The sequence below is a fragment of the Carassius carassius genome, unplaced genomic scaffold, assembly GCF_963082965.1.
Source record: "Carassius carassius unplaced genomic scaffold, fCarCar2.1 SCAFFOLD_58, whole genome shotgun sequence".
Taxonomy (NCBI): domain Eukaryota; kingdom Metazoa; phylum Chordata; class Actinopteri; order Cypriniformes; family Cyprinidae; genus Carassius; species Carassius carassius.
This window is the reverse complement of record NW_026775030.1, coordinates 349,524-362,774: the sequence shown is the minus strand read 5'-3', so window position 1 is coordinate 362,774 and position 13,251 is coordinate 349,524. Positions and strand designations below refer to the sequence as shown.

General features: G+C 40.9%; 1 protein-coding gene across 3 annotated transcripts in view; it reads right to left on the bottom strand.

Moving 5' to 3' along the window:
* Window positions 1-11,149, bottom strand: part of kif5aa (kinesin family member 5A, a) — a 35,837-nt gene extending 24,688 nt beyond the window's left edge. For 2 of the 3 annotated variants that reach the window (XM_059547021.1, XM_059547022.1), the window contains exons 1-11: window positions 10,835-11,149; window positions 9,939-10,026; window positions 9,764-9,837; window positions 8,985-9,089; window positions 8,826-8,874; window positions 8,683-8,738; window positions 8,509-8,596; window positions 7,491-7,615; window positions 6,013-6,117; window positions 5,780-5,928; window positions 4,195-4,373 (exon numbers count right to left, since the gene is read on the bottom strand). In XM_059547021.1, the coding sequence (XP_059403004.1) occupies window positions 4,195-4,373; window positions 5,780-5,928; window positions 6,013-6,117; window positions 7,491-7,615; window positions 8,509-8,596; window positions 8,683-8,738; window positions 8,826-8,874; window positions 8,985-9,089; window positions 9,764-9,837; window positions 9,939-10,026; window positions 10,835-10,963 (1,147 nt within the window). In that variant the 5' untranslated portion in view covers window positions 10,964-11,149. The remainder of the gene's footprint in view (window positions 1-4,194; window positions 4,374-5,779; window positions 5,929-6,012; window positions 6,118-7,490; window positions 7,616-8,508; window positions 8,597-8,682; window positions 8,739-8,825; window positions 8,875-8,984; window positions 9,090-9,763; window positions 9,838-9,938; window positions 10,027-10,834) is intronic. The other variant, XM_059547023.1, reaches the window with a different exon arrangement.
* Window positions 11,150-13,251: the final 2,102 nt, after the last annotated feature.

The window sequence follows — 13,251 nt, the reverse complement described above, 5'->3', positions numbered from 1 at the left end:
TTAAATAAAGTATCAAAACCAAATAATTACATGGTTTTAACAACACTGATAAAATATGCCTACATAACGTAGTAAGCCTACATAAAATATGAACATAACCAACTTAAAGGGTTAGTTCACCCAAAAATGAAAATTAGGCCATAAATTACTCACAGCAATTACTAAACAGCTTTAAAGATCAAAGACAATTATTAATATAACTCCGACTAGATTCGTCTGAAAGAAGAAAGTCATATACATCTAGGATGCCTCGGGGTAAGTAAAACGCAAGCCTAATTTTCATTTTTGGGAAAACTAACCCTTTAAGTACATTATGTATTATAACAAATACCTGTAGAGGGCGCCAACAGTAATTTTAATATTTGGCCACATGCAAACTCTGAGCGTGGGGTTTGAACTTTTATTTTGAAATCGCAATGTACAACAAATCGCATATTTAAAAATACTGATGTATTCTCCTGTGTTGGCATATGTTTATAAATTATTTACATTATAAATCTAGTGGGATAACGGACACTGTTTTCCCAGATGAACGTTCAAAGCAACCCAAATTCACAGCAGAGGAAGTGTTTGTGGACTGTGCGACTGAGATGCAGACGTGCTCCACGGTGCAACACAAACCACATCATAATTATGCAATACCAAATGAAACCCAAACGAACAGCACATGCAGTAAAAAACTAACAATATAATGCAAGCACTATCAAAGTCAGTCAAGTCTAGTCTGCTTTATTGTCAATTCTTCCACATGTACAGTACATACATACGAAGAAACAAATTGCGTCACTCTCAGACCCTTGGTGCATACAGATAACACTAACAGTAGAACATTAAATACAGATAAAATATAAAGTACAACTATACAAATGTAGAAATAGGTCATATAAAAAAGAACGATAAGTAAAGCAGCACATGGCATGTTGGAGATAGAGTTCAAACCAGTGAAGTAAACAAACATTGCAGATATAATGGTTGTAGTGCAAATAGCTGATTCAGTCTGATTAAAGTGCCAAAAATCTCAGTGAGCAGTTGTGAATGATGAATGAGGTAGTGAGCAGACCAATGCTGTACAAAGTGTCTGGTGCAGGTCCCAGTTTGTAGTGGGAAATGGGGGGGGGGGGTGGCAAGGTCGGGAGGGAGTTTAGCTTCCTGACAGCCTGATGAATAAAGCTGTCCTTCAGTCTGCTGCCATCAGGGAGGAGACTGTGGAGTCTCCTGGCCTGGACTAGCAGATTGAAGGACAGCTGAAGAAGATGTGTGACGATTGGGTGGGATCGATTGAGAGGGCTGACACAGGTTCCGTAAATGTCCTGGAGGGAGGAGAGGAAGACAACAACGATCTTCTCAGCTGCTCTCACATGTGTTGAAGGGTCTTTCGGCAGGACGCGTTGCAGGCGCCATACCACACAGTGATGCAGCTAGTCAGAATGCTCTCGATGGTGCCTCTGTAGAAGGTGCACATGATAGGGGGTGGGGCTCTGGCTCTTCTCAGTTTACGGAGGAAGTAGAGATGTTGCTATACTTTCTTGGCCAGGGCTGCGGTGTTGACTCCCTGACGAAGGCTTCTATGCCGAAACGCGTCGGAGTTTTTAAAGGTTTATGATGACCAAGCCATAAAATAAAGGCTTTTTAATCTTTCTTAAAGAGAGTGCCTTGGAGTTTCCTAATTTGTTCTATATTAGGGCTGCGGTGTTGTTGGACCAGGAGAGATACACACCCAGCAACTTGGTGCTGCTCACCCTCTCCACAGTCACACCGTTGATGGTCAGAGGAGCATGCTTAGTCTGCACTCTCCTGAAGTCAACAACAATCTCCTTCATCTTCTCCACATTCAGAGAGAGATTGTTGTCACTGCACCACCCGGCCAGTCGGCTCACCTTGCTCCTGTAGTTTGTCTCATCTCTGTTGCTAATGAGACCCACCACAGTAGTGTCATCTGCAAACTTAATGAAGAGGTTGGAATTGTGTGACGGTGTACAGTCGTGGGTCAGCAGAGTGAAGAGGAGGGGGCTCAGCACACATTTTTGTGGGGACCCAGTGTATGGTGTGATGGTGCTGGATGTACTGCCTGAGGTCTTCCAGTCAGAAAGTCCAACAGCCAGTTGCACAGCGAAGTGTTGAGCCCTAGCTGGACCAGTTTGTGAATGAGCTGTTGATGGATGATTGTGGAATACTGAACCGAAGTCTATGAACAGCATTTTGACGTATGAGTCTTGAGTGGAGAATATGGCGATGGGATGATCTGTCGACCGGTTGGACCGGTATGCAAACTGGAAGTGGTCCAGGGAGGGGGGGGCAGACTTGATGTGGTTCGTGACTAGCCATTCAAAGCACTTAATGAGAAAAGGGGTAAGTGCAACTGGATGGTAGTCATTGAAGCAGGATGGAAATGACTTCTTCAGAACTGGAATGATGGTGGTAGCTTTGAAGCATGTGGGAACAACAGCCTGACTAAGCAAGATGTTGAAAATATCTGTGAAGACATCAGTGAGTTCTGCTGCACAGTCTTTTAGTACACGCCCAGGAATGTTGTCAGGACCCGGAGCTTTGCATGCATTGATCCTGCTGAAGGATCTCCTCACGCTTTCTTTAGGGTTTGTAGTCCATGATGGTCTGTATCCCCTGCCACAGGCTCCTAGTGTCTCTGCTGTCGCTGAATTGATGGGCTATTCTCCTGGAGTGCTGTCTCTTAGCCTCTCTGATGCCACGGGAGAGGTTGTCCCTAGTTGTTCTCGGGCCCACCTCATCTCCAGCTCTGAGGGCAACGTTCCGTGTCTTCAGGAGTCTGTAGACTTCCCCCGTCATCCACGGCTTCTGGTTGGCCCAGACTGTGATGGTCTTTGTGACGGTTACATCATCAAAACACTTGTTGTTGTAGGCAGTGACAGTCTTGGAGTACTCTTGGAGGTCAGTGGTGTTATTGTATGCGGCAGCCTGCTTAAACATATTCCAGTCAGTGGTGTCAAAACAGTGGTTGTTTGAAGAGCCTCTGACGACCCTTCCAGCCACACTTGTATTTGTTTTTGAACTGGTTTGGCCACTTTAACGAGCGGTGCAGTGGGGGTCGCTGATGGTGAAGGCCTCTGGAGCAGACTGAGAACCCGCAGCTCTTCGGCGTGCGCAAAGTTTAACTCTAAAAAAGTGGTTCTGCCGGCACACAGCTGTCCACAGCTGTGGACAAAATGTGTGGTGTTATTTGTTATTTGTATCAGTAGGATATTCTACAAAATCTTTGAAGTTAGCTGTTATTAAAAACACAACTTGACCCAAAAGGATTAGTCAATTATAGACCTTAACTGCAGAATCTCTATCTCTAACTTTCATATTAAAAAATGCTAGACAAAGTTGTATTCTCTCTTATTTTGTGCAGATCATCCTATCATGGCTGCATCTCACAAAATACTGGACCTTAGTTCTGCTTGACACTATTGACCATGATTCCCTTGCATGAGCTTGAAAATTACATTGGTATCTGGACTGATAGTGTGGTTTAAATCTTATGCAACTTGACTGTTATTCATTTTGGTGAATGAAGAAAATTTATATCAAATAAAAGTTAGTTACGGAGTGCCACAAGACTCAGTACTAGGTCCTTTGCTTTTCACCTTTCATAATGCTTTTCTTAGAAGACACGAACAGGAAACATGGACCAGTCTTTCATAAACAATTTATATTCTGATACTCATGTTCATATTTTCTCAAGGCTCCATGAAACCTACCAATTTACTAACTTTATGGACTGCATAGGACAACTAGTAAGGTCTTCATTATTGAAACAAAAACCTTCAAACAGGAAAACCAATTCACATGTTAACGACCTCAGGACTAGATTATTGCAATGGTTCAATAAAACAGGTTTATATATATAAAAAAATAAAATAAACTCAGGTGTTACAAAATGCAGCAGCTAGAGATTTGACAACTCTGTCAAACTTCTAATACCGAAAATACCAATAACATCTTTATATGTCATCGTGGTCGATCCTTTTGACATTTAGATCCTACATAATAAAAGTGTTTTTCAGAGATCAGAAACTTTGTGCCAGTTTAAATCTACAATGAACATCATCCATTTCAATATAATTACTTCTGCTGTAGCTTGTGCACTATTACTTTGTGCACATAACATTTTATTACATTGTGCACATCTTGTAAAATGTGTAATGTATAAAGCACCATATAAATAAAACTGACTTGACTCGTCAGAGCAGTGCAAAGGCTCACCACTGCGCCAGCGCAGTAGCTCCAGCTCCAGCCTCTGGATGGTGTCCCTCAAGCTCTTGCTCTTCTCCTTCTCCTTCTCATACTTCCTCTTCCACTGCTCAGCTGTCAGCTCCAGGTTAATGGAGGCCGTGTTCTTGATGGTCTTAGCACTATAACACAAACACACACACAGCTCTCAGTCTTTTAATTCTATTAATGCAGTGCAATTAATTATAAAGCTTTAAATCTGCCATTGGTTCACACTGATAGAACGTTCAACACTCAAAATTTAACCAACGAAAATTAGCTTGTTAAAGGTATAGTTCACCCAAAAATGAAAAAGTTGTCATCGTTAACTCACCCTCATGTGATCTTGATAATGTTCAGTTGATAGCAGTCATTGACTAACAGTGTTTTCTTCTACATTATGGAAGTCAATGACTATGTCAACTATTTGGTGACCAACATTCTTCAAAATTGTATCTTTTTTGTACAACAGAAGAAAGGAATGAATACAGCTTTGGAACAAAGGCGAGTACATACAGGAAAAAAGTGTTAGTGTTTTTGTCTTGTTTTCTAGTTAAATTACCAAAAGGTTTAATTAAGCTGCATATACTTGACAAGTTAAATGACTTTGTCACAAGTAAATGATTCAAGGACGTTTTGGTGTTTTTACTAGAAAACAAGTTGTTGGCTAGATATTTATACTAGAAAACAAGAAAAAATACTAAATAAGAAAATCTTTTTTTTTTTTTGACAGTGGCATGATTTAAAAAAAAAGGTGAACAATCCCTTCAAGAAGCATTCAGATTAATATTCTATAACTGCTCTTTATTTAACACTAGGCAGAGCAGAGATTCTGTTCAAAAGTGGTTCAGTATGCCCTCCAACCTTGTCAAAAAAGTGCTTTACTGCATTTATTGTATGTCCACTAGTGTAAATGTAATGTAATATACGTAATATAAAGCTAATGAAATAAGAGGCCACTTAAGTGAACATACAGTGATTACATATCTTAACACAGTTTTAAGAAGTTTCTTTTTAAATTATGTCAAATTAAATATCTTAAGTAAATAATTTTGCAGTAAATTTAATAAAGTAAATGTAATTTTGTAAATCTTTTGTGGTGTTTTAAAGAAATACACTTATTTTGGTGTGCTTTCTCACATACTAAAGCACATGTACACATGTATCCATTAATTATACACCTGAACTATAATTCATTTTTATTTAATAGCAATTTACATGCAACGCTGCATTCAGTTAGCACTTCATTGTTTAAGTTGTAAATATTCTTTTAACAGTGTACTTCTTTTCCACATGGGCAAGGACCAGAATTTAAATGTTTTTATATCACTCTGACTTTAAATTGTTCTGAAGTTTATAGAGGTTTATAATTGTATTTGAATGTCGCTGTTTCATATTAGTAGTAAAGCTGTGTGAAAACATGACAATGATAATTGAGATGATAACTGAACTCACGAAGGAACACAATGCAGGTTTTTCTTCGATCTAGCTGTGATACTGTTGCACTACTGTTGTGCAGATGTGAATGCATGTGATGTGCTGGAGGTACCGCTGTCCAAACATGAGGGTGGATTTGGTCTCTGCGTCGTTGTAGCTGGAGGGAGAGCAGCAGATGAACATGGTGGTCCGGCAGTTTCCTCCAAGAGAGTCCTGCAGGATCCTGGTCATCTTACTGTCGCGATACGGCACGTGAGTCTTCTGCTCACACAAATCAGGGACATTGCATAAGCAAACACCAATATGCAGAGTCACTCATACATGTGGGCATTTGCGAACACTTACAGTTCCTTCAGCGAGAGCAGAGATGACATTGCCGAGAGAAGACAGAGACTTATTGATGTTTTTAGCTTCATCCAGGACGGCTCCAGCCGCACCGGTCTTACTGACCTGTGTGTGAACATACACTTCAGATTAGAGAACCCTTCTCATCATTAGCCAATTAGCATGGATATCACTTGCACACATATACAGAACATGTTGCAGGAGGGTGATGTTTCTTTCGTCATTGTTGTCTGCTGTTTTAACCCATTCCCAGCTTCCCTGGGCTATAAAAACAGGGACATATGCGTTACGTGCTGCTAGTTGTTTTGTAGGTAATGGCATGTGTTTGGTTATTAAAGGGTGCACTCTTTGTCTAATGTGTGTTTAAAGAGATGCCGATTTGTATGGAGAGTGCTTCTGTCTTGACTCTTCGAGTTCTACTGCAGTGTCGTTTATTACTGTTCATTCAAACTGGGTACAAACACTGGAGAAGGAAGAGAGGATGCTTTGTTAATTTCTCATGAACTGTTTTAAAATAATAGCTAGAATATCAAAATCAACTGCAGGCGGCAGATCCTTTTCCTATTTGGCGCCTAAACTCTGGAATAACCTACCTAACATTGTTCGGGAGGCAGACACACTCTTGCAGTTTAAATCTAGATTAAAGACCCATCTCTTTAACCTGGCTTACACATAACATACTAATATGCTTTTATTATCCAAATCTGTTAATGTTCAAAACCAACTAAGCCTGGTTTCTCCCAAGGTTTTTTTCTCCATTCTGTCACCGATGGAGTTTCGGTTCCTCTGGCTTGCTTAGTTGGGGTCACTTCATCTACAGCGATATCGTTGACTTGATTGCACAAATTCTATTAAAACTGAACAGAGCTGGATGATGACATCACTGAATTCAATGATGAACTGCCTTTTTAAATTATTGACACACTGTTTTCCTATTTAATGTTGTTCAGTTGCTTTGAGACAATCTGTATTATATAAATAAAGGTGACTTGACTTGGAAATGCTGGTTGAACATCGCTAACTCGTGTCCTTTCTCAGCTGAACTTTATGCAGTTGCTGGATCCCTATTTTTCTGCACTGGCCTTTGCCGAAAAGCTCTTGATAAAACATTAATTCCCTAAAAAGTTTATTTTTGTATTGTTACTCTCTAATTGGTGATGGTTTATTCTAAATATTTGGGTGAAATTCTCAAAGTGGCATAGTCAGACTTATTTCTTCTTAAATTCCCAGTTTGGATTTGGATTTGAGACTTTAGTCTTTATAATTTCAATGTCTTGTGTGTTTTTGTTCATAAAATGAAAGTCTAATGTCATATGCAACCAAACGTTCTTAAAATATATTTTGTGTTCCCTAGAAGGAAGAAAGTCATACAGTTTTGTTACGACATAAGAGGGAGTGAAGGACAGTGATTTCATTATGGGTGAACTGTGCCTTTAAACATGACAACAAGATGCTTCATACAACAAAAGACAGAAGACCTTCTCGCTGCCGGCTAGATCCACCAGGTAGAGCTTCCCACAGAGTTTCTGCTCCGTCTCCACGTGCTCCTGCTTGATGTTGATCAGGAAGATGCTGTGACTGCGAGAGCTGTGCTCATTCATATCTGACAACAGAACAGTCCCTCAATCATTCTCCAATACGCATTATACAAATCTAAAGTTAGAATTCACTCAAACTCAGCAACAGTTATTTTAAATTAAAAACAGTTTATACTGTATAATTGCAGCCTTGATGAGTATAAACACTAAAAAACTAAAAAGACGAACTTATGTACAGCAAATCTTTGAACAGTTTATGTAAACACAATGTGCATTTCAAGCATAAGAACTCCACTGACTGAGATGAAGGTATCATAATTTACACACTGTAATGGCACTTTTCCACTGCATGGTACAGCGTGGTACTGTTCATTTTAGGGGGGTTTCAGTGGGTACAGTATCTGGTGCCCGGTACTTCTTTCAGTACCACCTCGGTTGAGGTTCCAAGCGAGCCGTACCCTTACCAAAACGAGACACTGATTGGCTAGAGAGGGAAAATATTGGTCCTGTTTTGGGCTTGTTTTGAGGCTGCGATTGCTTATTTGTCTCACAAGCCACAGCCAGCGAAGGATCGAACACTGTTTTGAACGAGCGCTCCTTTTTTTCATTGTTTGTTGAGGAAGTACAGACGTTCCTCTCACTGAAAGCAGAGGAGCGGATCCAGTGAGAGCTTCATGGGGTGATGCAGAATGAAGAAGTTGTTTTTCAGGAGTTGTGGCAGTAGAGGCGGCGCATCTATAATGACATGTGAATAATCCCACCAGCTCTAAAGCGGTACTAAACTACAGTGGAAATGCAAACCGAGCCGTGCCGAGTCATACCTTGCAGTGGAAAAGAGTCATTATTGTGATAATAAAATACTAGTAATCCCCCACCTTAATGTGTGGAAAATGTAACCTGAAGTGCTGTGAGTGAATGAAGTTTAACTGCATTTGAGAGCAATGATAAAAGCGCTCACTGGTGACCGCGACGTGCCGGTTGGACTTTCCCTCGTCGATGACGTCCATGACCTCTTCAGGACTGGACACGAAGCGCTCGGTGCAGCCCTGACGCCACACAAACACAAAACAGCTGCTTCATTACAGTTCATTCTGATTAACTCACATCCTCACACAACACTCTGGAAAATCACCTTCACGTAAGGGACGCGGTTCTTATCCTCGTGCACAGACAGGTTGGTCTTCGTGACTGAAGAGGAAAGAAACACAATGAGGAACAATATAACAACCATTGTAGTAAATTTGGTACACTGCACTTTCTCTGTTTTCTACAAACCATCCAGAAGATCCCGGATTTTCTCCATATAGATCTCAAAGTAGGACACCTGAGAAAAGCAAACGCTGGTTATTTTGAGAGCGCCGTAGATTGGGAGGATGTTCGCTCAGGTTTATAACTAGATGATGGATGTGCCATTGTTTTGTGCCCTTTCTGTACCTTGATGTGGAACTCCAGGTTCTCATCCATGGCGAAGATGTGGTTGAAGATGTCCTCTGCGATGCGGGGAATGATGCCCATCTGCTGCGGGTCGTGGAGGTTGCCCTGGAAGTGCCATCACAGTCAAACTCACCTCAATTATTCAATTTCATCTTAGTCTAATCGACCAGTGCAGCAGTGCTTCTAACTAAACAAATCATAACAGAATTAAGCAAAATAATTACATTTTGCCAGTTTATCCATCACATGGTAAAACGAAGTCAAATTAGACAGAAAGACAGGCACAAGGTAAAGCAAACTAAACTAAACCTAATTTTCCATCCAAAGATGCTGACTCTGACACGACAATAAATGTATACATGGCTTGTGCTGACCATAATGTGTATTTAGAAAGCAAAACTGTACTTGTGTTACGCTAAATATCTGCAACACTGACAGTAAGGTCTTTTTATTATTATAGGTCGATGACTTTGGTAGAGTGGAGGGTTGCACTGGTAAAATAATGTACAGTGAAAGTCTAAAATTAACTTAAAAATCTACTGTGAATTTATCGACTAGCGTTCTTACATTTCAATATAAAGCTTGCATTATCTTGTGATTGGCTTTGTGAGTACTTACAGGGAAACTGGCCAATAATATTTGATGTTCATTTTGATGCAGGTACACTGTGTCTGTATTATATTAGTCATTTGGTGCATCTGACTGAGTCTTTTACAGGTACAAAATAATGTAAAAGTGTTAAAAGTACAATCATTATCTCATCTAAAACATGACTGTACCTCCATGGTGTGGGTCTTTCCAGAAGAGGTTTGTCCATAAGCGAAGATGGTGCCGTTGTAACCTCCCAGCACATCTACACATCAGACAAACACAGCTGAACACACAGCTTTCCTGTGAGGAGCATCTGCCAAACATTATCACATGCTGAGCGCGCGCAGGGCGTCCCACACTGACCTTTGACGATCTGCTTGGCGCAGGTGTTGTACACCTGCTCTTGGGTGGTGTTGGTGGGAAACACGCGGTCGAACACATACGGCTTTCCCTGCACACCCATAAAACCGGCACAGAGGAAGAGAAGAGACACGGAGGAAAAAAGAAAAGTCATTGTTTGGTGTCATCAGGTATTGATCAGGCCACTAATCACGTCACAGAGACATACAGACGGGCTATAAACCGTCTCAGTTCAGCGTTATCCAATATGAGTCCCTGCGGCACAGAAGCGGTCTCGAGTCTCTGGGGTATATTTGAAGAAATAGACAACAATACATTGTACGGGTCAAAATTATCATTTTTCTTTTATGCCAAAAATCATTAGGACATTAAGTAAAGATCATGTTCCATGAAAATATTTGTACATTTCTTACCATAAATATATCAAATCTTCATTTTTTATTAGTAATTTGCATTGCTAAGAACTTCATTTGAACAACTTTAAAGATGATCTCTCAATATTTAGATTTTTTTGCACCCTCAGATTCCAGATTTTCTAATAGTTGTATCTCAGACAAATATTGTCTTATCCTAACTAATCATACATCAATGGGAAGCTTATTTATTAAAAAAAAAAAAACGTTATGACTGTTTCACGTACTACATACTTGCATCATCTTTAACCATACATTTGCTTAATCAAAACCCAGCCAGCCATCACCGGCCACTCCATGCACTATATGAAGAATATATGCATCGGAATATGAAGAAGATCAGTCAAGAGGAAGATGATGACGAGGCCTACAGCCTCTAGATGTGCTGACGTCACACTGACACAGCCTCGAGCATCACTGCCGTCATTAAGAGCTGCGTGTTTAACTGCGGAATCCGGTTTAATAAGCACAAATCAGAATCGTTACCCCGATGATGACGGTGTCGTCCGCTTGAAAGGTCGGCAGGAATTTGTCTCCGCGCAGGGTCTCGGCCTGATTGAGAGGCCTAAAGCGGCACAGCACTTTAATATTACACTCAGCTACTGCGTCCGTCATGATGCTAGACGATAACGGCAAATAGATGAAAACGGAATGCTATGTTTATATCGAAGCACGAGACGGTACGGTTGGCGCAGTGGTCTAAGCCTCGAAGGTCCTGGGATGCGGGGTGTTTCAGGCAGCTGCTCGTGTGATCGTGGAGGAGGAGGAGGATGCTGAGGCTGAGGCTGTTGTCATGAGGGATGCGGAGGGAGGGAGGGTGGGCGTGGCCTGGGGCTCGCAGCCTTCACTGACTTCACTCTTCACCGCCTGCTGACACCTAAATGCACTCGCGTCGGGCATCTGGCTGCTTTTATTAAGATATTAATCATAATTAATTAGAAGTAATCTGCTCTGCTAAAGAAGAACTGGGCTCGATGTCACGTGGTGCGTGTTACTTTCCTCAGCGCTGCTCAGGATGGACCAATCACAACCGGTAATAATTTACATAAAGATTGACAGGGCGGATTTCCATGTACCTCAAGCCAAACTAGAGACGCCTATAATTTCCATCGCACAAATACCATCCTTAAGATCAAATTTGTCTCGAGATTTGAATGGTGTCCAAATGAGGCTTGCCGAGCCCCCTGGAGGACAAAGTTTGATAGTTTTTACAACCGAATTCCGGAAAAGTTGGGACGTTTTTTAAATTTTAATAAAATGAAAACTAAAGGAATTTAAAATCACATGAGCCAATATTTTATTCACAATAGAACATAGATAACGTAGCAAATGTTTAAACTGAGAAATTTTACACTTTTATCCACTTAATTAGCTCATTTAAAATTTAATGCCTGCTACAGGTCTCAAAAAAGTTGGCACGGGGGCAACAAATGGCTAAAAAAGCAAGCAGTTTTGAAAAGATTCAGCTGGGAGAACATCTAGTGATTAATTAAGTTAATTGATATCAGGTCTATAACATGATTAGCTATAAAAGCTTTGTCTTAGAGAAGCAGAGTCTCTCAGAAGTAAAGATGGGCAGAGGCTCTCCAATCTGTGAAAGACTGCGTAAAAAAATTGTGGAAAACTTTAAAAACAATGTTCCTCAACGTCAAATTGCAAAGGCTTTGCAAATCTCATCATCTACAGTGCATAACATCATCAAAAGATTCAGAGAAACTGGAGAAATCTCTGTGCGTAAGGGACAAGGCCGGAGACCTTTATTGGATGCCCGTGGTCTTCGGGCTCTCAGACGACACTGCATCACTCATCGGCATGATTGTGTCAATGACATTACTAAATGGGCCCAGGAATACTTTCAGAAACCACTGTCGGTAAACACAATCCGCCGTGCCATCAGCAGATGCCAACTAAAGCTCTATCATGCAAAAAGGAAGCCATATATGAACATGGTCCAGAAGCGCCGTCGTGTCCTGTGGGCCAAGGCTCATTTAAAATGGACTATTTCAAAGTGGAATAGTGTTTTATGGTCAGACGAGCCCAAATTTGACATTCTTGTTGGAAATCACGGACGCCGTGTCCTCCGGGCTAAAGAGGAGGGAGACCTTCCAGCATGTTATCAGCGTTCAGTTCAAAAGCCAGCATCTCTGATGGTATGGGGGTGCATAAGTGCATACGGTATGGGCAGCTTGCATGTTTTGGAAGGCTCTGTGAATGCTGAAAGGTATATAAAGGTTTTAGAGCAACATATGCTTCCCTCCAAACAACGTCTATTTCAGGGAAGGCCTTGTTTATTTCAGCAGGACAATGCAAAACCACATACTGCAGCTATAACAACAGCATGGCTTCGTCGTAGAAGAGTCCGGGTGCTAACCTGGCCTGCCTGCAGTCCAGATCTTTCACCTATAGAGAACATTTGGCGCATCATTAAACGAAAAATACGTCAAAGACGACCACGAACTCTTCAGCAGCTGGAAATCTATATAAGGCAAGAATGGGACCAAATTCCAACAGCAAAACTCCAGCAACTCATAGCCTCAATGCCCAGACGTCTTCAAACTGTTTTGAAAAGAAAAGGAGATGCTACACCATGGTAAACATGCCCCGTCCCAACTATTTTGAGACCTGTAGCAGAAATCAAAATTGAAATGAGCTCATTTTGTGCATAAAATTGTAAACTTTCTCAGTTTAAACATTTGCTATGTTATCTATGTTCTATTGTGAATAAAATATTGGCTCATGTGATTTGAAAGTCTTTTAGTTTTCATTTTATTAAAATTTAAAAAACGTCCCAACTTTTCCGGAATTCGGGTTGTACATTCACATTTTGCATCCCTTGTTAGAGCAGAACAGACTCAAGTGGACTGACACAAAATATCATGCATGTATTGTCAAAAACAGAGGCT